Source organism: Tiliqua scincoides, chromosome 2, assembly GCF_035046505.1.
Source record: "Tiliqua scincoides isolate rTilSci1 chromosome 2, rTilSci1.hap2, whole genome shotgun sequence".
In the NCBI taxonomy this organism is placed as follows: domain Eukaryota; kingdom Metazoa; phylum Chordata; class Lepidosauria; order Squamata; family Scincidae; genus Tiliqua; species Tiliqua scincoides.
In genome coordinates, this window is record NC_089822.1 from 31,347,664 (window position 1) to 31,368,599 (window position 20,936).

A 20,936-nucleotide genomic window follows, 5' to 3' on the forward strand; every position below is an offset into this window, starting at 1 on the left:
TGTTACCAGTTAAGTAAGAAAAAATGCATTTCAAATACTGCTAAAGATATTCACTTTCTTTGGATTTAACATACTATGTTAAGGCCACACCCACAGTCAGACATAGGCATGCCACTCCGCAACTGCCTGTATCTTTAGCTGCCTGTATCGCTCACCACCTGTGACTTGCAAAACATGCATTTCCAACTCTAACATCACTAGCTGAGGAAAAATGTGCCCCTTCCTCATCTGAAAATTGGTTATCCCTGCTTCCCACCAAAGCCTAACAAGAGTCTTCCAGAACAATCCTATGTGTGTGTAACTCAAGGAAGCCCCACTGATTCAAAGAGAACTAGTTTCAACCTTTTTGCCACAGCTTCTAACGTACATTCAGCCAGCAGAACTGCAAAACGTCAAAATCAAAACAAGTTCCATCACTTCACCTACTTGTCATCCACAGCCATGCTTTCATCATTTCTAGTTGTGTTCAAAGGACCCCTATGGATGTTTACTCAGAACTAAGCGCCGCTGGGTAAAGTGGTCCTTACTCTCAGGTAAGGACACATAAGAAGAGCCTGTTGGATCAGGCCAAAGACCCATCTAGTCCAGCTTCTGCGTCTCCTAGTGGTCCACCAGATGCCTCTGGGAGTACACAAGACAACAAAAGACCTGCATCCCGTGGCCACTCCCTTGCAGCTGACATTCTGTGGTAACCCATTTCTAAAACCAGGAGGTTTCATATATATATCATGGCATGCAATCTATTATGGACTTTCCTCCAGAAATCTGTCCAATCCCCCTTTAAAGGAATCCAGGCCAGATGCCATCACCACACCCTATGGCAAGGAGTGCCACAGGTTAATTACATGCTGGGTAAAGAAATATTCCTTCTGTCTGTCCCAGCTCTCCAGACACTCACTGTTAGTGGATGTCCCTTGGTTCTGTTGTGTGTGATAGAAAAGAACATTTGAACATCCCTCTATCCACCCCTTGCATAATTTTGTATGTCTCAATCAGGTTCCCCCGTCAGGCACCTCTTTTCAAAACTGAAAAGCCTCAAACCCCATCCTGTGACAAGGTGTTCCACAGACTAATGACACACTGGGTAAAGAAATACTTCATTCTGTGTGTCCTAACTCTCCTGACACTTAATATTAGTGAACATACCCTGGTTCTGGTGGTGTGCGTGTGAGGGAAAAGAACATCCCTCTATCCACTCTCTCCATCCCATGACATGGACATCAGATGCCATCACCACATCATGTGGCAAGGGGTTCCACAGACTAAGGACATGCTTGGTAAAGAAATATTTTCTTTCGTCTGTCCTAACTCTCCCAACACTCAATTTTAGTGGATTTTCCCTGGTTCTGGTGTTGGGTGTGCGAGGGAAAAGAACATCCCTCCATCCACTCTCTCCATCCCAAGGCATATAGGTTAGATGCCATCATCACCTCCTGTGGCAAGGAGTTCCACAGACTTGACACACTGGGTAAAGAAGTAATTCCTTTAGTCTGTCCTAACTCTCCCAACTTTCAAAGTTAGTAGATGTTCCCTGGTTCTGGTGTTGAACGTGTGAGAGAAAAGAACATCCCTCCATCCACTCTCTCCATCCCATGCAGGTCAGCTGCCATCAACACATCCTGTGGCAAGGAGTTCCACAGGGTAACAACACACTGGGTAAAGAAGTATTTTCTTTTGTCTGCCCTAACTCTCCCAACACTCAATGTTAATGGATGTCCCCGGTGCTGGTGTTGTGTGTGTGAGGGAAAAGAACACCCCCTGTCCAAAAGTAGCACAAAGCACAGCAACCCTACAGCTCAGACCTAAGCATGGTCAGGTCACTGGAAGGAAGCCCCATTGAGTTCAATGAAGAGTAACCCCAATTCTCAAGTAAGCAAAGGAGTTCCCTTCTCCCCTCTTCGCGCCAAAAAGAAACCCCCCATGGCAAAGTGAGCAGGGAAGACCAAGAGAAGGGCTGGAGGACGGAGAGAGCCAAGCCACGAAAGCAGCCTCCTGACGAGCCCCAGCGCAGCAACAAACTCTACACACCTCAGTCTCAAAACGCCTCACTACCAGCTCCTACAGAAATGAACCTACACCAAGATGGCGGGCCGAGTTTTGAACAGCAAAGGACTACAGCAGTCTGGTGCTCAGAACTACAACCCCCAGAAAGCACTGAGGCCGTCTTGATTCTACCGTCCCCATCACAAGCCCCGCCCCCATTCCCAGAAGGCGGTGCGCCCTCAGTGGACTACATCTCCCAGCATGCCAGCGCGCTCCTCCTTCTCCCTCAGTATGGGCGGGGCGTGAGAGGATCGGCTGGCCAATAGCGGCACAGCTCGAGTAAGATGGCGGCTACGAGAGTAGGGCTGTTCTGAGGGGAGGGAGGTGCACTCGCTCCCGCCCGCCCGGATGGTTGGGTCTGCGAGAGCGCTGAGCTGAGGGAGGGGAGCTCGGGGGCTGCGGTGCCGGCGCTGGCCAGAAGGGGACGGGCGGCGGCAGGGACGGGGAAGGTGGCTGGGCGACGGCGCCGAGGAGCGTGTCGGGCAGGTAGCGCTGCCGGTGGTCTCGGGGCCCGCTGGCGCGGCTGACGGCTCGCCTCCATGTCGGACAACCAGAGCTGGAACTCCTCCGGCTCCGAGGAGGACCCCGAGACCGAGTCCGGGCCGCCTGTTGAGCTCTGCGGAGTCCTCAGCAAGGTAAGCAGCCTCTCCGCTCGCCTGGGTGGCGGCGGCCTCCCTCCGCCCGTCCGTCGCCCCCTCGCAGCCGGCGCTGAGTCTTCGCCCCGGGCACTGCACCTCTCCCTCTCGGGGCTCTGCGGCAGCGCGGAGGGAGCCTGGTAGTGACTGCCGCTGCTCCTCTGCCCACCGCCCTGGCGCCGGCGGCCTGCGATCCTGACTTCCTTCCCAGCTTCCTCGCCGCCCACTCGCAGAACGGCGCTTATGAGAACACAGAGAGAACACAGGGTGCTTGTGAGAGAGACACGCACACACACACACAGCAGGGTGCTTGTGAGAGACACACGCACACAGAGAGAGTGCAAGGTGCTTGTGAGTGAACACACACACAGAGCAGGGTGCTTGTGAGACACAGAGAGAGCAAGGTGCTTGTGAGTGAACACACACAGCAGGGTACTTGTGAGACACATGCACACACAGAGAGTGCAAGGTGCTGGTGAGTGAACACACACACACAGCAGGGTGCTTGTGACACACACACAGAGCAAGATGCTTGTGAGTGAACACACACAGCAGGGTGCTTGTGAGTGAACACACACACAGAGCAGGGTACTTGTGAGAGAACACACACACACATCCCAGTGTGGGATGCACTGGCAGGCAGTCCTTGTATGGGGTGGAAGCTGAGGCTGCAATCCTGTCCATACTTACCAGAGAGTAAGCCCCATTGACTATAATGGGGCTTACTTCTGAGTAGAAAAGCACTGAATTAGGCTCTTTCCTGCCTTTCCCTCCCTTTCCTTAGTGGAATGATCTCCTCCTCTAGCCAGTGTCACTTTCTCTATTCCCCTAAGCCCTATCCAGCCCACCCACCACTGTCTTTAAGCCAACATTGCATATATGCAACTGGATCAAATGTGTGCACCTGTGGGATGGGCAGAAATGGGTTTTAATGCTCAAGTATGTTTGTTGGTTTGAGGCAGGGCAACCTATTCGAATAACCTTCATGTTGGTTGGGGTGAATTTTCTTTGTTCTGTGATGCAGTGAAAAGGAAAAGATCAATCCATCAGGTTCTTGGTAAGAGCCTGGCAAAGCCTATCACAGACTATACTTGTAGGCACCAGCTTGGGTGAGTAAGGTTATGCAGATATGAGAGGGCACATTCACTCATTGAATCTGTAGCTAGGGAAAAGCTTACTTCGTGAGGGGTCTCTGAAGGCAAAACTTCCAAAACATTTTTCCTCCTTTTTCTAAAAGGAAATTGTATCACATGGTATGCACACGGTGAAAGCCTCAAGGAGGAGTGGCTTGGTCTTTGCTTTAAACATGAAAACAGTATAATAAAATAGAGTGACTGCATGACACAGGCCCAGCTCAAAGTGAAGTGATATCCAAAGTGGCACCCCAGTTTTCCTCTCCTTTTTTTTATGTATGCACACCCTAGTCTGCTGCTGTTTTCTTTCCCACCCAGCCACTTCTTTAAAGAACCAGGTGGAGCATATTGCTCACCTTGCTTATTTTGAAGAAGGCGATGACGACGATGACAGCAACAACAACGGGTGGGCCAAGGAGGCAACATAACTATCCCAGACCACCCTTCCCCCATCACTGCTGCCTTCTTCCCTTCCTATGTGCTTCTACAGAACAGGCTGGTCTTAACCATGCTGGGAGTGAAAGAGGACCAGTCCTGAAAGGGGAGCAATCAAAATAGCCCCCTGCTATTTTCTTCAGCCCCAGTGCTGTGATTGCTTTCTCATGGCAGTTGGCACTGAAGGAAGAGGTGTCAACTGCTGCTCTGATCCTTTTATTGCTTGTTCTTCACCTCAGGGTGAAGTGGCTGGGTGCGGAATGCAGGACACCCCAACTGGTTTGTTGCTTCCCTGAGGCTGTTGTTTGAAGCAGCTGCTTCACCTGGCCTCAAGGGTTGGCTCCTTGGCAGGAGGTAGGGAAGGCAGAAGCGATGTATGTGGGTGAAATCCTTTTCTGTAAAATTTCATTTTCTCTGCTTTGTAGTATGAAAACTTTTCTTACCTGTTTGCTATTAGAAACCTGTAGTCTGCTTACTCAGGAACATTTGTAAGCAAGGCATCAAACTTAAGCAGAATGAGTAAGCACTTCTAAAATTAGATTGCAACTGTCACTGTTCAACCTAGTCCCTTTATTGCAGGGGTGCTCACACTTTTTTGGCTCGAGAGCTACTTTGAAACCCAGCAAGGCCCGGAGATCTACCAGAGTTTTTTTTACAATGTTCGCGCCATCATAACATATAACATTTATGTGTACAATGTATGTTGGTGTACCTTGAGCCCCACTGAGTATAACAGGACTTACTCCTGAGTAGACATGCCTAGGATTAGGCTGTGAGGCTGCAATCCTAGCCACACTTACCTGGGAGTAAGCCCCATTGAGTACAATGGGCCTTACTCCCAGCGTTTCCTCCCAGAGGCACCTGAAGGGGGGGGTCGGCACTCCGCAATCTACTCATTTTGCTTCGCGATCTACCGGTAGATCACGATCCACCTATTGAGCACCCCTGCTTTATTGTATACACTTACTCTGTTACTCCTAGCTTTTGACTTTCTGTGTGCTGATGTAAGCAGTGAAAGCACAAATCACGGGATGCTTAAAACATGATCCTGTTGAGCAACTCCTGTAGTAAAGTCACTTCAGAACATAGGAAGCTGCCTATGTAGAGTCATTCTGTAGGTTTATCTAGCTTTAGTATTGGCAACATTGAATCACAGCAGCTTTTGGGGGTGTGTTTAGGAATCTCTTATTATCTGACCTGAGACCTTCAGAATACAAAGCATGTGCTCTGTCACAGAGCTGCAGCCCCTCATCAGGAAAACTAAGTATTGTCCACAAATTTCCAGTCATTCTACATGAATTAGAAGGCAGACAAAGTGTTGCAAATAAGGATTTTGGATTACAGGAGGAAAATATTGTGCATGTCATACAGAACAAACATCAGATTGAAAACACATGTAGGCCTGTGGCCCAGTATTACTTTTCAGATGAATGTTAGCTGCCAAAGAGAGTTAGGAGTCACTGCTGCAGCACAGTTTTGTGGTAACTCACTAGCAGATTACAAAGAAGTGGGGCTGATGGTAGGTCTTTTCCTACTGCGGTTTACTTCCACCACCACCCCATTGTTCCTCTTGACCTGCAGCCTAGCCTGCTTTTCCTAATCAAGACTGATCTCATCTGTTAGAGTTGCGATGGAGATACAACATTAAACCCAAGCCAAAGGTGCTCAGCTGCACTGATCTTTGAACTGTCTAGTTGTTGTGCTGGCAACTGGTGAGTGTGACACTCTTGCCAGCAGCAGACACAGAAAGCAGTGTGCACATATGGCGTGTAATATAACAGTTGTTCAATGTCTTTGTAATTTCCCTTCTTGTTAGAAGATTAAAAAAAATTAAAAGTGCCTATTTCCAACATCCTATAGTTTTATTATTAGTCAATGCACATCTAATATGATTCAGTTTAATATTCAGTTTATCACTGTAGTTACAAGACATTAAAATCCCAAAATACATCTGGAATTCCTGTGGCTTATTATGAATGCTGTGGATGTAGTCCCCCCGTTGGGGTTTATTTTTCCGTTGCATGAGCCAGTGTAACACAGGATACTTTTCCTGTTCTCATCCGTTTAGAAGTTTGAAAGTATTTTAAATTAGCTTCATATCTTAATGTACAAGAATAAGAAATAACATCTTATTTTATACAATAGATACTTGAATGGAAAAAAACATTAAGTAAACGTTATACAGTATATGCAAAATGTTAAGAATTTTGTATTTTAAATAATTATTACCATTTGTTGGTTACTTAATCTGTAGGGCTTGCTTCATCTTTAGGACACAACTATCCTTGTATAAGTAAGATAAGTCTTTTTAAAGTCTGTTTCAAGCCGTGTGATCTTAGATGTATCAGGAATGCTAATATTTTTAACATGGGTCACCTATAATCTGTTATATTAGCAGTATTAATCCAATGCCGAATCAATCTATCTTGACTCAGTTTTAGGAGCTTGATTATTATTCAAGAGTTAGAAACTTTTTAAAGTAATCAGTATTCTATTTATTCCCAAGTTTTAGAATAAATTCTAAACAATAATTATTCCAATAAATAGTGACCATAAACAAAGTTGATTACAGCCTTGAAATTATTCACTTTGGCATTGTATTCATTATAAAATGAATACATTTTTTAGAGTTTGAAATGTGTCAATAAAAAATTGTGTTTTCCATCTCATAGTACTGTAGTCCGAACATCTTTTTGTTAAAAAAAGTTAGTCTGAAAATATCACCCTGGTTTTTATTCTGCTTATTGGTTGGAAAAGAGTAAGTTATTTACTTTTTCTGCATGCATAGTTGATTAGTTTTGGATATGTTCATCACATGACTTGTTGAGTATTTCCTTTAAACTGAGGATAGTCGTAATCCTGTGAATTCAATTATATGAATTCCTTTACAATTTAATTTAAATTAAATATAACTGTTATAAGAGGTTCTCTTGGTCCAGAAGTTCACAATGCAGGTATTGCCCTGCTCTGAATGGGATTGCACTCCCTCTGAAGGAGCAGGTCAGCAGTTTAAGGGTTTGCCTGGATGTGCAGCTGCTCTTGGATTCCCAGATGGCAGCTTTGGAGAGAGAAGCTTTTGCTTAGCTTTGGGTTATCTGACAGCTGCAACCATACCTGAATGGTGTGGTTGCCCTACAGTGATCCATGCCACAGTGACATCTAGATTAGATTAATGAAAGTGGTCTATGTTTGAGCTGCCTTTGAAGATTGTTCAGAAACGGCAGTTAATACAGAATGCAACCACTCATATGATTGCAGGGGCTCATTGGTTCAACACAGTTGGGCTGCTGCTTTGTCAGCTACACTGGCTGCTGTTTCATTTCCAGGCCCCATTCAGGGTGCTAGTTTTGACTTTGGAGTCATTAACAGCTCGAGACGAGAATATTTAAGGGACTATCTTCTTTCATATAATCCAGCCCAACCTCAGAGATAAACAGAGGTGCCCTTTTTACAGTGCCACCATTCATGGAGATGAGGCAGATAGTAGCAAGGAACAGGGCCTTCTCAGTGGTGATGCCCTGCCTGTGGAATTCCTTGCCCTTGAAATTAAGAGTGGCTCCCTTCTTAGAGACCTTTTGACGGGTCCTTAAGACCGTCTTATTCAGGATGGCATTTGATAGCTGTCATGATAGATTTTAGTTAAATCTATCAGTGTAGATAGCATTTTAATTAAAAGTAATTTTTAGCTGTTTTATGTGATTCATTGAGGTCTGTCTTGCTTTTGATGCTTCATTATATTTTATAAACTGCCTTGATTGTCCTTATTGGAAGAAAGGCATAGTATAAATTCTTTAAATAGTCTTTGTTGCTTCTCTTTACACTTCCTCTAATTTGACTGCAGTGCTAAAGATAAATGACAAGAATTACATTGTATTCCACATACTTCACTTTATCTTTGGCTTTTCATGTTGGTTTCCATTCCATTATGATTAATTCTGTTTGCCTTTTGAGTAGTGAAATATGTGGAGCTAATTGTATTAGTATTAGTATTTATATACTGCTTTTCAACAAAAAGTTAACAAAGAGGTTTACAGAGAAAAATCAAATAACTAATGGCTCCCTGTCCCAATAGGGCTCACAATCTAAAAAGATGCAAAAGAACACGAGCAGGCAGCCACTAGAGAAGGCACTGCTGGGGTGAGGAGAGCCAGTTACTCTCCTCCTGCTAAAATGAATCTCAACATGTACATTCTGTTATAATTTAAAATGAAAATTGTGTACAGTGTCAGTTACATTGCCTTAATGTATTAAAGTAGTATTTTGATTTTAAAAAATTCACTGCACAATGTTTCTGTATGGAGTGCCACTTCTGCCTTAAAATTTTCATTGATCAGGATGGTTCCATGGTGATTGGTTACATTCAGCTTGACCGAATAGATTGGTTTGTGGTATCATTCTTACTAGTAAACTTCAGCATGGTCATGGGATTTCTGGAAAGTTGTTTAATTGATTAGCCGAGCTTTCCCCAAATTTTTGCAAGCCATGTGGGGTGGGTTATGATTCCATGTGCACTGGACCTGCACAGGCCCAAAAATGCCCCTCAGTAGTGACTTTTGGTGTGCAGACACAGCTTCCAGTTTGACCTGTTTAAATTATACACAGAGTGTTGAGAGAAGGTATACGTTTTTCTTTCTCTCTCATTATATTAGAACCAGAAGTCTTCCAATCAAACTGTTTGGTGTAAATTTAGGACCAACACAATGCATAGTTAGTCTGAAATCAGTTACAAGGTATAACAATGGGCACTAGTTTGAATCACTTCAAAAGGGCATTGGTCAACTTCATGGAGGATATGTCTATCAATGGCTACTAGTCATGACAGCTACACGTTACCTTCAGGTGCATAAGCAGTCTCTGAATACCAGTTGCAGGGAAGTAATGATGCCAGAGAAATACGATTCTTTCACCTGCTTGTGGGGGTCACTGTTGGAAACAAAATGCTAGACTACATGGGCTTTTGACTGGGTCCAGTGAGCTTTTCTTATGTAGAAAGACTTAAAAAAAAAAAAAAAGTCCAGCAATGATCCTGATCAGCTAAATCAGCATTGAAATAATTTGTGGAGCTTAGTCACTGAAAACAACTCTAAAGTGATGTGTGTAAATATGAATTATTTAGACCTGTTTTCCCCCCTGAAATTTAAATTTAAATATATTCTGGAATTGATTGCTTGGTGCTTGGGAAAGACTGAAAGAACTCCTAGAAATGCAGTTCTTATTTGATCAGTCTTGATTTGTAGCTTGCAATAAAACAAAAGTCAGGAAACTCTTTACTTCCCGCTAAAACTAATGGAACTTAAGTCTCCTTCAGTTTATAGTTAGTCATGACTAACATTCTTAAGATATAACCTAGTGAATGGAGAGAATTATTGAGCTTGCATTTTTATGCACTTACTTGGAGTGGGTCTTATTGAACTCAGAAGTTCTTGTTGAACTTGCTTCTGAATAGTCATCCATAGGTTAGGGCTGCAGATACTGTTCTGTGAACTCCTGCAATAATGCTAGTGGAAATCTTTATTTCAGTGCAGACCACAACGTGTCAAGGATTGTGTTACAGTATGAGAAACATTGTGAATAAGGAAGATATAAACCTAAGAGGGCCGAGGAAATTTGTGCAGTCTTGTGCAAAAGTATGCCCAAATGGAGTTTTAGGATAACTTTTCTCACAGAACATTCTTACGCTTAGTCAGAAACAACCCTTCCATCAGTGTAAGAGGCTTCTGCTTGTGAAGAGGCACTTCTGGATTCATGCCAGCGCCTTTCACTCTGGACTACTCAGTGATGTATCCCATACATAAACTTACTAATCAGTCTAATCAGTCTATTGTTTTCCCAACTTGCTGTACAGTCATATAATCATTTGTTATCACAACAATGCTTGTGTTCTTTGTCTAGAAACAGATTATATATCATAAAGAAGTCTTTGATACACAAACTTTCATCTTGGGTTTCTGATTAGGTCTTCTAACATTTGTGTGTATGACCTTGGTTATTAGCAGAACCATCTCTTGGTTATAGCAAATTGGGGTGAATGATCAAGGTTGTGCACTTTGATATCACAGTGCATCAGGTTGACAGCAACTCCCATCTACCATAGCTGTGGAACAGGATCAGACACCCTATCCCCTCCTTTCTTTATCATTTCTTAAATGAAGCCAAGTAGGAGGATGCTAGGAACCTGTTACTCCCAGCATCCTCTCATACCATGTGTTAAAAAGAAGGAAGAGTTGGACATGTGGTGCTGGTTCAGGCATTGGTCTGGTTTCAGCTGGGCCAGAATAAAAAAATGTTAAAGGAAGGCCACATACCCTTTGCTGTAGGAATCCTGGTTATCTACTGCAGTTAAAAGATTGATTGCTTTCATTGATTTTTGTTCATCATTTCATTAACTGTGATAGTTTTTCATTAATTTAGTTGACTAAAGGTTAACTTTGCAAAGATGCCATCATTTTCACTTTTTTTTTAATGAACAACCATGGGAACTCCCAATTCTTACTCATTATTTAGTTGCGTGCAAGTTGGGTATTAATGGTTCATAGGAAGCTACAGTCCAAGGAAGCTGCATATCTTCTGTTCAGGAGCTGCACAAGAGCTCTTCCATATGGACTCTTGTCGATTTGCTTTGTGGTCGAGGCCAGCCAATGAAACACTCCTCTGTCTACCAGTGTGAGGTAGAAGAGGTTAAGCTGTCACTCCAGAGGTCAGTGTAACTGTATACTTGGACCCACTGGAACTCTTATGGACTACATGTCACTGCTCAGAACATCTTTTCAGGGAATGGCAGTGGTTTTCAAACTCTTGTGGAGAGTTTGAGCCACTGTAAGTGCTTGCAGGGGCGGGGGGAAGGCAGTGGCGCGATCCTCAGGATTGTGCAGCTCAGGGGGCTACAGGGGCTTGGGTACACTTACCCAAGACTCCTGCAGCCTCCTGGGGGTGCAGAGAGCCTGGTGCGACCTTCAGCAGGGCTCCCCACAGCAGTGAAAGTGGAGCAATTGTGCTCCACTTCCACTTTAGTGGAGGCAGGGCGCGATTGCTCCGCTTTTACTTTTACTGCTGCGGGGAGCCGTGCTAAAGGTTGCGCCAGGCTCCCCGCACCCCCGGGAGGCTGCAGGAGGCTTGAGTAAGTGCACTCAGGCCCCCAGGATTGCGCTGCTGTCTCCTCCCTGTCTCCAGGCTGCACCTGCCCCTCATGGGGGCAGAGGCCAGGGCCCACAGGCTGGGCGTTTTGACGCCCCAGTTCGAAAAGCCCTGGGGTATGGAATCCGATGAACCTAGTGAACTCTTTACAAATGACTATATGGATCTCTTTTCAAAGAATGTTTACCATTTTAGAAACCCAAGATAAAATCTGATTAAAGCAAATTTCATAGCACAACTGAAGGACAGCTGTTGTCAAACGTTAAAATGAATGTAGTCAAATATCATTAATCCACTAGCGATTTATTATAGTTTACAGAAAATTGTGTATCTTATCTGAATAAAAAGCAAATTGCATATCTTGTTCTAATTGTACCCTGGGCCAAGTTGAAACGTGTAGTCTTAACCCATTTCCTCCCAGCCCACAGGTGTACACATTGAATCCCTGTTGTGAATATGCAGCGTTGGGCACAAATGGCTTAACAAAATGTGCATTAGTGCACATCATAGCTGTTTTTACAATTCTGATAATAGTTTCACAGTGGTAAGTTGTCAATAGTTTGTGATAAAAGGGAAAGGAGGATTGTTTTGGAGGAGTGATAATGAGAAAACAATTAACTATCCAGAAACCAGAGGCCCTTGATCCTAACCATTAAAAACTTTGCTACAAGTCTTTGTTTCTGAACCTGCCACAGTGAAAGATCAATTTTGTTTCTATGATGACAGCTGACTCTTCATTTAAAAAAGAGTAGCTGAAATTTACAGGAAAACAAACTGGGTACTAGAGTCCAGATTTGGTTTTCAATGGTATATTAGATACTGAACAAACTCAAGAAGTTGCTCACAAACTTTATTATGTAAAGATTACAGCCATACAAGAGCACTTTCATTTCAGAGCTTGTTTCATTTTGTTGAAATGTATTTGTTTTCTCCAGTGGACCAACTATATCCATGGCTGGCAGGATCGTTGGGTGGTCTTGAAAGACAACACTCTAAGTTACTACAAGTCTGAAGATGAAACAGAATATGGATGCAGGGGTTCAATCTGTCTGAGTAAGGCTGTCATTACAGTAAGTGCTATTTTAAAGTTGCTTTCCCTATCTGTAACATCACTACCCTCAAAATATTTCAGACAGTGGCAAATGGAAGAGAATCTGAATAATTTCATGTGATTGTGTCTCTATGCTATGATAGAAAAATCTTGTTTAAAAATGAGTGAACATTTAGAATTGGCCACAGAAAGGTTAGACCAGGGTGTCAAACACATTTCACACAGTGGTCCGAATAGCACTCATGGCACCTGTTGAGAGAAATGGCATCTTTAAGCAGGAGGTGGTGTCATTAAGCATGTGAAATGCTTTGCAAACTGAGCATTATACAAGTGCTCGTTACTGTTAAATCTAGGTACATTTATTTGTAAATAAAGAAGTTCTGAAGGGTTTCAGTTGTAGGAGTTCTAATGCTTTAGATCAGGGCTCTCCAAGCCCTGGTCTGCAGGTCGGAACCAGCCTTTGGAGACAGCCTCCCTCTTGTGAGCAGTGCTTACAGTTCCACCGTTCTGCTTCTGGCACCCAATCTCAACACAAGGATGCTCTGGGCAACATAAGCCTACTGGGGCTATTGGCAAAGACATGGTTGCAGCTGCTTTTAGATGAAGTACACATGTCATAGCAGGCACAAACTTGGAAGAGACTATTCCTAGTTTTGTGAACTAGGAATGGAGTACCTCTTCTAAGAAGGTACTTTTCCTCCATGAATTTGTAAGTACTTGCATTAAAAATAATTAAATGTGCTGCCCATGCAATTGGTCGTCACATTTTTTTAGTTTGTTGAAAAGGTATCAATGAAATGCAATACTCCTATGTTAAATCAGTTTAGCAGTCATTGCTTTCCTCACAGTACCCTGGGAATTGTAGTTTACTGCAGATGCTGAAAATTGTTTGTAGTTTGGTTTAGTTTCCTTAGATAACTATGGTTCCCTGGAGAAAAGGAAAGTCTACAAAATTAGTTGGAAGCCTGTGGGGTAAATCCCTAATTCACTGAGGAGAGAGCACAGTCCTCATGTGTCCATTCACTTATCCATGCATCTGCGCCCCCCATTACAGTACCTTTGTTTTTCCTTAGAAGTGCTTGGAGCGGGGTGTGTGTTGTTAAAAAAGAATATTGCTTCACTGAAGAACATGGGTATAAAATGGGAGATAGAAGGCTTGGCAGCACTACACGTGAGTGGGATCTTGGAGTTGCAATGGATCACAGGATGAACATGAGTCGGCAGTGTGATGAAGCTGCAAAGAAGGCGAATGCAATTTTAGCTTGCATTAATAGAACCATAGCTTCTAAGTCATGAGAAATTGTGGTTCTGCTTTACTCTGCACTGGTTAGACCTCAACTGGAGTATTGTGTCCAATTCTGGGTACCCCACTTTAAGTAAGATGCAACCAAACTGGAGCAAGTTCAGAGGAGAGTGACAAGGATGATCAGGGGGCTGGACAACAAGCCCTACGAGGAAAGGTTGAGGGAACTTGGCGTGTTCAGCATGGAGAAGGGAAGGCTGAGAGGGGATATGATAGCTCTCTTCAATACCTAAAGAGCTGTCATATGGAAGAAGGGAATAATTTATTCTCCACTATCTCTGAAAGTAGAACTAGAACCAATGGGTACAAACTGCAAGAGAGGAGATTTTGATTAATCATCAAGAAAAAATTCCTGACAGTAAGGGCGGTTCAGCAGTGGAACAGATTGCCCAGAGAGGTGGTGGACTCTCCCTCACTGGAGATATTCAAGCAGAGGCTTGACAAGCAGCTGTTGGAGATGCTCTAAGAGGATTTCCTGCCTAAGGCAAAGGGTTGGACTAGATGACCTATTATGCCCCTTCCAAGTCTATGATTCTATGAAGTGTAGGCAATCAGCCTGCATGCTAGAGGGAGACTAACAGAATGTTACCAGGGAGCACAGTTCATGCTGTCCATAATTCCTTGAGTTATGGACATCCAAGTTATAGATAGCTGTACTGGCAGTTTCACACATAATAACAATAATAATAATAATTAATAATAATAATAACAATAACAACAACTTTATTTTTACCCCGCCTCTCTCCCCAAAGGGACTCAACAAGCATGTTATGTACTTTGTTGTGCTAGTGCAATAGTTTGGACTGGCAAGAGGTACAGACCTCTGGAACTGTACATAGGGACTTAGTGTATAAAATGTGTGTTTTTTTAGTGTTTTTTTTAAAACAACCTTTTCACTTAAAACGAATGAACTCAGATTGATAGGCTGGGTTATCCTTATTTCTAATAGTAACTTTTCTCATAGCTTAATCCAGTGGTTCCCAAACTTACCATGATCATGGTGCTCTTTTTTCCACCTCTCCTTGGTGCCACCATCTTGGACTGCCCAAGATTTTGCACAATTCTTGTAAGATCCAAGATGGCGGTATCCTGGAGAGTCAGAAAGAAGAGGCCGCCAGGGACATCCCATGGCGCCTGTATGAGTTTGCCGCAGTGCACAGTTTGGGAACAACTGGTTTAATCTGTTTTTTACAACTTCTCTGGACAATGTCTTTGTTTTATAGATTGGTTAACAGTATTGCACAGTGGTATAATAAAATAGGAGTTACTGCTTTTCTTATTGTTGAATTAGATTTGTTCAGTATACACTACTGAATTTAATACCTTGGCAAGACCACGTAATCAAGCTCTGCACTGCATACTATTAGACTAGTGCTTTAGCACACGCTCAGTCCAATGAGCTTGAGACAGTTTAAAACCCCTTGTGAAACTATCTCACTGATAGAGCTTTGTAATCTAGTATGTAAAAGCATAAGTTAATAATAGTTCCACTATAAATATTTGCAGAGAAATCTGTCATTAAATAATGACATTTGCAGAAGGTGATAAGAGTATTTGACAGTGTCAGGTAATTTGCTAAAATCACCTCTTCAGAGATGTATAAATACTTAGTTGTGAACAAAGGTGGGATTTATGATCTCTTTTCTGTGACCTGTGGTATTTTTGGATTATTTCGAGAAGTCTTGGCAACCATTGTTTGGGAATCATTTTGGAACCTGAGAGGAAATGTAGGGGGAAGCAGTAAAACCTCTATATAAACACTCTTGATATTGTATTACAGAGGCTGTTGCTCCTCTTTACAATAAAGACTAAGGTTTGCTTTCTTAGTAGAATTTGTCCATTCTACAAACTTTAGCTGTGAAGGAATTGTTCTGAAAGGATTTAAAGGAAAAATATTTCCTGACAATGGTAATTCTAAACTCACCTTATTCTTACAATTAGTCGACCGTCTAACTTTTAGCAGTTCTACCAAAATCATCAGTATGATAAATACCAACTAAGTCTCTGATAATGTTAGCATTTATGTAATCTACAACATTTCACAGTAAAAACAGGAATGTTCCTGTGTATTGGTGGGGAGGGTGAAATGGGGGAGGATCATGCCTGGGAGGGAGTAGGGTTGGCAAAGGCTTCCTCCGCTGTATCCTAATCTGCATTGCCAGGCTCTAGGCAACCCTGCATGGGCTTCCTGGATTTACTTCAGCCATATAGCTGGTGCAAATCTGAGACGCCCCATAGGTTATGGTTAGGGCTTTTCTCAGGGTAGGGAGAAACCTCCTGTTGGCTCCTGAGCTGACTTGGATGCTGTGCAGGCCATGTGGCCTGGCTGCACCAACGCAGCTTAGGATTGGGCTGCTCCAGTCATTGGTTTCATGTTGTGGATAAGGAACTCAGAGGCATAGGTAATGTGATTGCTGAATATCAGTCATTGAATACATGGTAGACAATTCTTAATCAGAAATACGTTAATAGAGTGCCTCTGAGGATACACGGAAAGCTTTCACAACTAAGCAATTGTATCTTCTTCCCCTTCCCAACCACTTAAAGTTGCAAAACAATGTCTATGGAGTAGTGCTGTGTTTTCCGCACAGATTAAAGCCCCAATTTTCTTTCTAGAAATTAAGCAGTGACTCCATCTCTGCTAGCAAACTGTAACCAGAAAAACGCACATTCCATTTTCCGACACTTAATAATCTGCTTCTAACTTTCTCTTTCCATCAAGGAGTTGTTCATAAAAACAGATTTTTTTCCCCCACCACTATCTTGTCAAAAGTAAACCCTCCTCCTGGGTTTATTTATACAAAAACATATCTGGATTTTGGAGAGTGTTTCAGTGTTAGTGCTGGAATACGTGAAGAAGGGTACATTTGAGCATGTACACAGCATCTGTCTTGCCTCACCGCACAACTGCAGTCTCTTGCTCCTCCCAGAAGCACCTCTTATTTTTTTAAAAAGGCGGCAACAGCATAGTGGAAGGCATTCATATTAATGTTAATCTGTGACCAGTGTAGCTTTTTAGTAAGTTAAGGACTAAACCGATCAATTTGCTTCCTAGCACTGTAAACTTCAGTTGACACTGTAGCTGGCTTTTCTCCAATTTTCTTAAACCCCTCTGGTAACAATGTTAGAGTGCTATCCTAACATTGCGCTGGGCTGGTGCAAGTCTTGCCTCACAAACCTTATAGAATTCTTTGAAAAGGTCAACAGGCATGTGGATGCGGGAGAACCCGTGGACATTATATATCTGGACTTTCAGAAGGCGTTTGACACTTTCCCTCACCAAAGGCTACTGAAAAAACTCCACAGTCAGGGAATTAGAGGACAGGTCCTCTCATGGATTGAGAACTGGTTGGAGGCCAGGAAGCAGAGAGTGGGTGTCAATGGGCAATTTTCACAATGGAGAGAGGTGAAAAGTGGTGTGCCCCAAGGATCTGTCCTGGGACCGGTGCTTTTCAACCTCTTCATAAATTACCTGGAGACAGGGTTGAGCAGTGAAGTGGCTAAGTTTGCAGACGACACCAAACTTTTCCGAGTGGTAAAGACCAGAAGTGATTGTGAGGAGCTCCAGAAGGATCTCTCCAGACTGGCAGAATGGGCAGCAAAATGGCAGATGCGCTTCAATGTCAGTAAGTGTAAAGTCATGCACATTGGGGCAAAAAATCAAAACTTTAGATATAGGCTGATGGGTTCTGAGCTGTCTGTGACAGATCAGGAGAGAGATCTTGGAGTGGTGGTTGACAGGTCGATGAAAGTGTCGACCCAATGTGCGGCGGCAGTGAAGAAGGCCAATTCTATGCTTGGGATCATTAGGAAGGGTATTGAGAACAAAACGGCTAGTATTATAATGCCATTGTACAAATCTATGGGAAGGCCACACCTGGAGTATTGTGTCCAGTTCTGGTCGCCGCATCTCAAAAAAGACATAGTGGAAATGGAAAAGGTGCAATAGAGAGCGACTAGGATGATTACTGGGCTGGGGCACCTTCCTTATGAGGAAAGAACATAAGAACATAAGAACAGCCCCACTGGATCAGGCCATAGGCCCATCTAGTCCAGCTTCCTGTATCTCACAGCGGCCCACCAAATGCCCCAGGGAGCACACCAGATAACAAGAGACCTCATCCTGGTGCTCTCCCCTACATCTGGCATTCTGACTTAACCCATTCCTAAAATCAGGAGGTTGCGCATACACATCATGGCTTGTACCCCATAATGGATTTTTCCTCCAGAAACTCGTCCAATCCCCTTTTAAAGGCGTCTAGGCTAGACGCCAGCACCACATCCTGTGGCAAGGAGTTCCACAGACCGACCACGCGCTGAGTAAAGAAATATTTTCTTTTGTCTGTCCTAACCCGCCCAACACTCAATTTTAGTGGATGTCCCCTGGTTCTGGTATTATGTGAGAGTGTAAAGAGCATCTCCCTATCCACTCTGTCCATCCCCTACATAATTTTTTATGTCTCAATCATGTCCCCCCTCAGGCGCCTCTTTTCTAGGCTGAAGAGGCCCAAACGCCGTAGCCTTTCCTCATAAGGAAGGTGCCCCAGCCCCGTAATCATCTTAGTCGCTCTCTTTTGCACCTTTTCCATTTCCACTATGTCTTTTTTGAGATGCGGTGACCAGAACTGGACACAATACTCCAGGTGTGGCCTTACCATCGAGGCTATGGCGTTTGGGCCTCTTCAGCCTAGAAAAGAGACGCTTGAGGGGGGACATGATTGAGACATACAAAATTATGCAGGGAATGGACAGAGTGGATAGGGAGATGCTCTTTACACTCTCACATAATACCAGAACCAGGGGACATCCACTAAAATTGAGTGTTGGGCGGGTTAGGACAGACAAAAGAAAATATTTCTTTACTCAGCGTGTGGTCGGTCTGTGGAACTCCTTGCCACAGGATGTGGTGCTGGCGTCTAGCCTAGACGCCTTTAAAAGGGGATTGGACAAGTTTCTGGAGGAAAAATCCATTACGGGGTACAAGCCATGATGTGTATGCGCAACCTCCTGATTTTAGAAATGGGTTATGTCAGAAGGCCAGATGCAGGGGAGGGCACCAGGATGAGGTCTCTTGTTATCTGGTGTGCTCCCTGGGGCATTTGGTGGGCCGCTGTGAGATACAGGAAGCTGGACTAGATGGGCCTATGGCCTGATCCAGTGGGGCTGTTCTTATGTTCTTATGTCCCTTGCGCTGGTCCAGGAGGGTTCCAAACATGCTGTAAAGCACATTTGCGTCCCCACAAGTGTCAGCTGGGCTGGCGCAGGGACATGTGGTGGCCCACGGAGGCTGCATCCAGCCTCTGCTTCAATGGACAGAGTTGAGTACACCCTGGCTAAACTCAGTAGCATAGGGGTTGGGGGAGTGTAGGGAGGAGGGCTTCTGGGGCAGGGGAGGGCAGGCAGCAGGCAGGCCTGTGGGCAGATGGAGATTGATTGGGCAGATGGAGAGGGTGAGGCCAGGACCTGGCACTTGGAGGTGGAGGCTAGTTTCTAAGCATCATCAGTTGGGAACAGATGCACCATAGGGTTTTACCATGTATTTGCTCTCCACAGAAAATACATTCATGAAGAAGGCTTTTGTTTCTCCTGGATCAGTTGAAGCCAGTTTGAGGACAAGTGCAGTAGGGGTTGTGCAGCAATACCTGTGTGGAATTCTCTCTGAGTGCGTGCCTGTATGGTAGTCTGATCACCATAATGAACTTTAAACCTAGGATGATAAGAGCAATCCTTAGGTTGTTTCTTTTCAGGCCCTTTCTACCCCTCTGCATTTCTTGAACACCAGTTCCTCAATGCCAATTGACAGCTTCTCTCCAACTGCTCCCTGAGAACAGTCTTGGCATCACAGCTAAGGGAATTAGGGAGTCTCTTGCTGGGATTCTAGTGCCATGCCACAGCATGACATTCATTTGTATTGGTTTATTGCAGAGTAAAGTGAAGGGAATGATTCTGCTCTAATTCAACAAAATATTATCCTTGTTTGAAAACCTGCTGATTAAAACTTTTAAGGACCTGTTTTGGAGTCTCTGGAAAATTAATAAAAGTAGTAATACAGAGTAACAGGACTTATAAATGTAAAGGGAGTTTGGCTGCAAAGTTAGCAATGCACAATCTAGGACATTCAAATAATTTTAAAAATGGCTTCTTAAGAAAATTCTTTGATATTAAAGACTAAAAAAACTGATGTATCAGCTTTGTTCTGCATAATACATAATATTTTAAGTTGAATCTGTCTGTACTGTTTGGTTTCAGATCAAAGCAAAATTTAATGGTGGTATTTGTGGAGGTTGAGATCTGTATTAACAGTATTTATATACCGCTTTTAAATAAAAAGTTCACAAAGTGGTTTACAGAGAAATCAAATAGTGTTCATATAGTGCTATGAAAAGTGTTCATGCTCTGACTTTCTGGAGCAGTGAGAAGTTTTAAGAATGTAGCACTAGAAGCGTTAATGACTTTCTTGGGAGCAGAGATCACTACTATGCTCTCTTTTGTAATTGCTTCACTTACAAATACTGTATACAGGTTGGTCATTGGATGGCGTAGATTAGCAGCATGCTCCAGCAATACAAGTTACTTTCCCAATTGGCAACTCTGACTTCCAAAAAGTGTCTTGACCTTAATCTGGCACTCTCTCTTAGATTCCATTACAGCCCTTATCTCTTAAAGATCAAATCCTACTTCCTCTGACAACCGCCAGCCTATTGCCATTTCTTTGCCTATGCAAACCACCTGAGAGTGGGAGGAGATGGAATCATGTTGCACCTCTGTCCTTTCTTTCAGGTAGAGGTAGCCTGAGGTCATACCAACACTGTTGGGACCTCTTATTCAGAGAGGCATCCTTGTGCTTGCTGGATGGTCAGCTTGTGACCTGTTTAACAAAAGTTTGGGTCCCTGGTATGAAGATAGCTAAGAACCATCAACTGACATCTTGCAGCTCTGTGTGTGTCAAAGCTAAGAATTCAAGTGATCTGGCCAGCTGGCATTCTAATATGTAAGAGCAGATAAATCAAAACTATGAATCCATTTCTAAATTCCATAACATTTTTCAAATATGCATTGCTTTTAGTCTTATACAGAATTAACAGAAGCTGATTTGCACTTCTTGTTATAAACAAATCAGTAATTGAAATATCTTTTAGAATTGTAATTTTAAGTGTAATTTTGAGTCATTGATGGATTTTTAGTTGGCTGTGGTTCCTTTT

The 20,936-nt window shown here is 43.4% G+C and overlaps 2 protein-coding genes across 3 annotated transcripts in view; one reads left to right on the forward strand and one right to left on the reverse strand.

Moving 5' to 3' along the window:
* Positions 1-2,096, reverse strand: part of POLK (DNA polymerase kappa) — a 39,419-nt gene extending 37,323 nt beyond the window's left edge. Inside the window, exon 1 of the mRNA XM_066617288.1 lies at positions 2,029-2,096. The gene's annotated coding sequence lies outside the window, so the exon portion shown is untranslated. The remainder of the gene's footprint in view (positions 1-2,028) is intronic.
* Positions 2,097-2,425: 329 nt separating this feature from the next.
* CERT1 (ceramide transporter 1) overlaps positions 2,426-20,936 on the forward strand; it is an 88,851-nt gene continuing 70,340 nt past the window's right edge. For both annotated transcript variants that reach the window (XM_066615905.1, XM_066615906.1), the window contains exons 1-2: positions 2,426-2,678; positions 12,316-12,450. In XM_066615905.1, the coding sequence (XP_066472002.1) occupies positions 2,583-2,678; positions 12,316-12,450 (231 nt within the window). In that variant the 5' untranslated portion in view covers positions 2,426-2,582. The remainder of the gene's footprint in view (positions 2,679-12,315; positions 12,451-20,936) is intronic.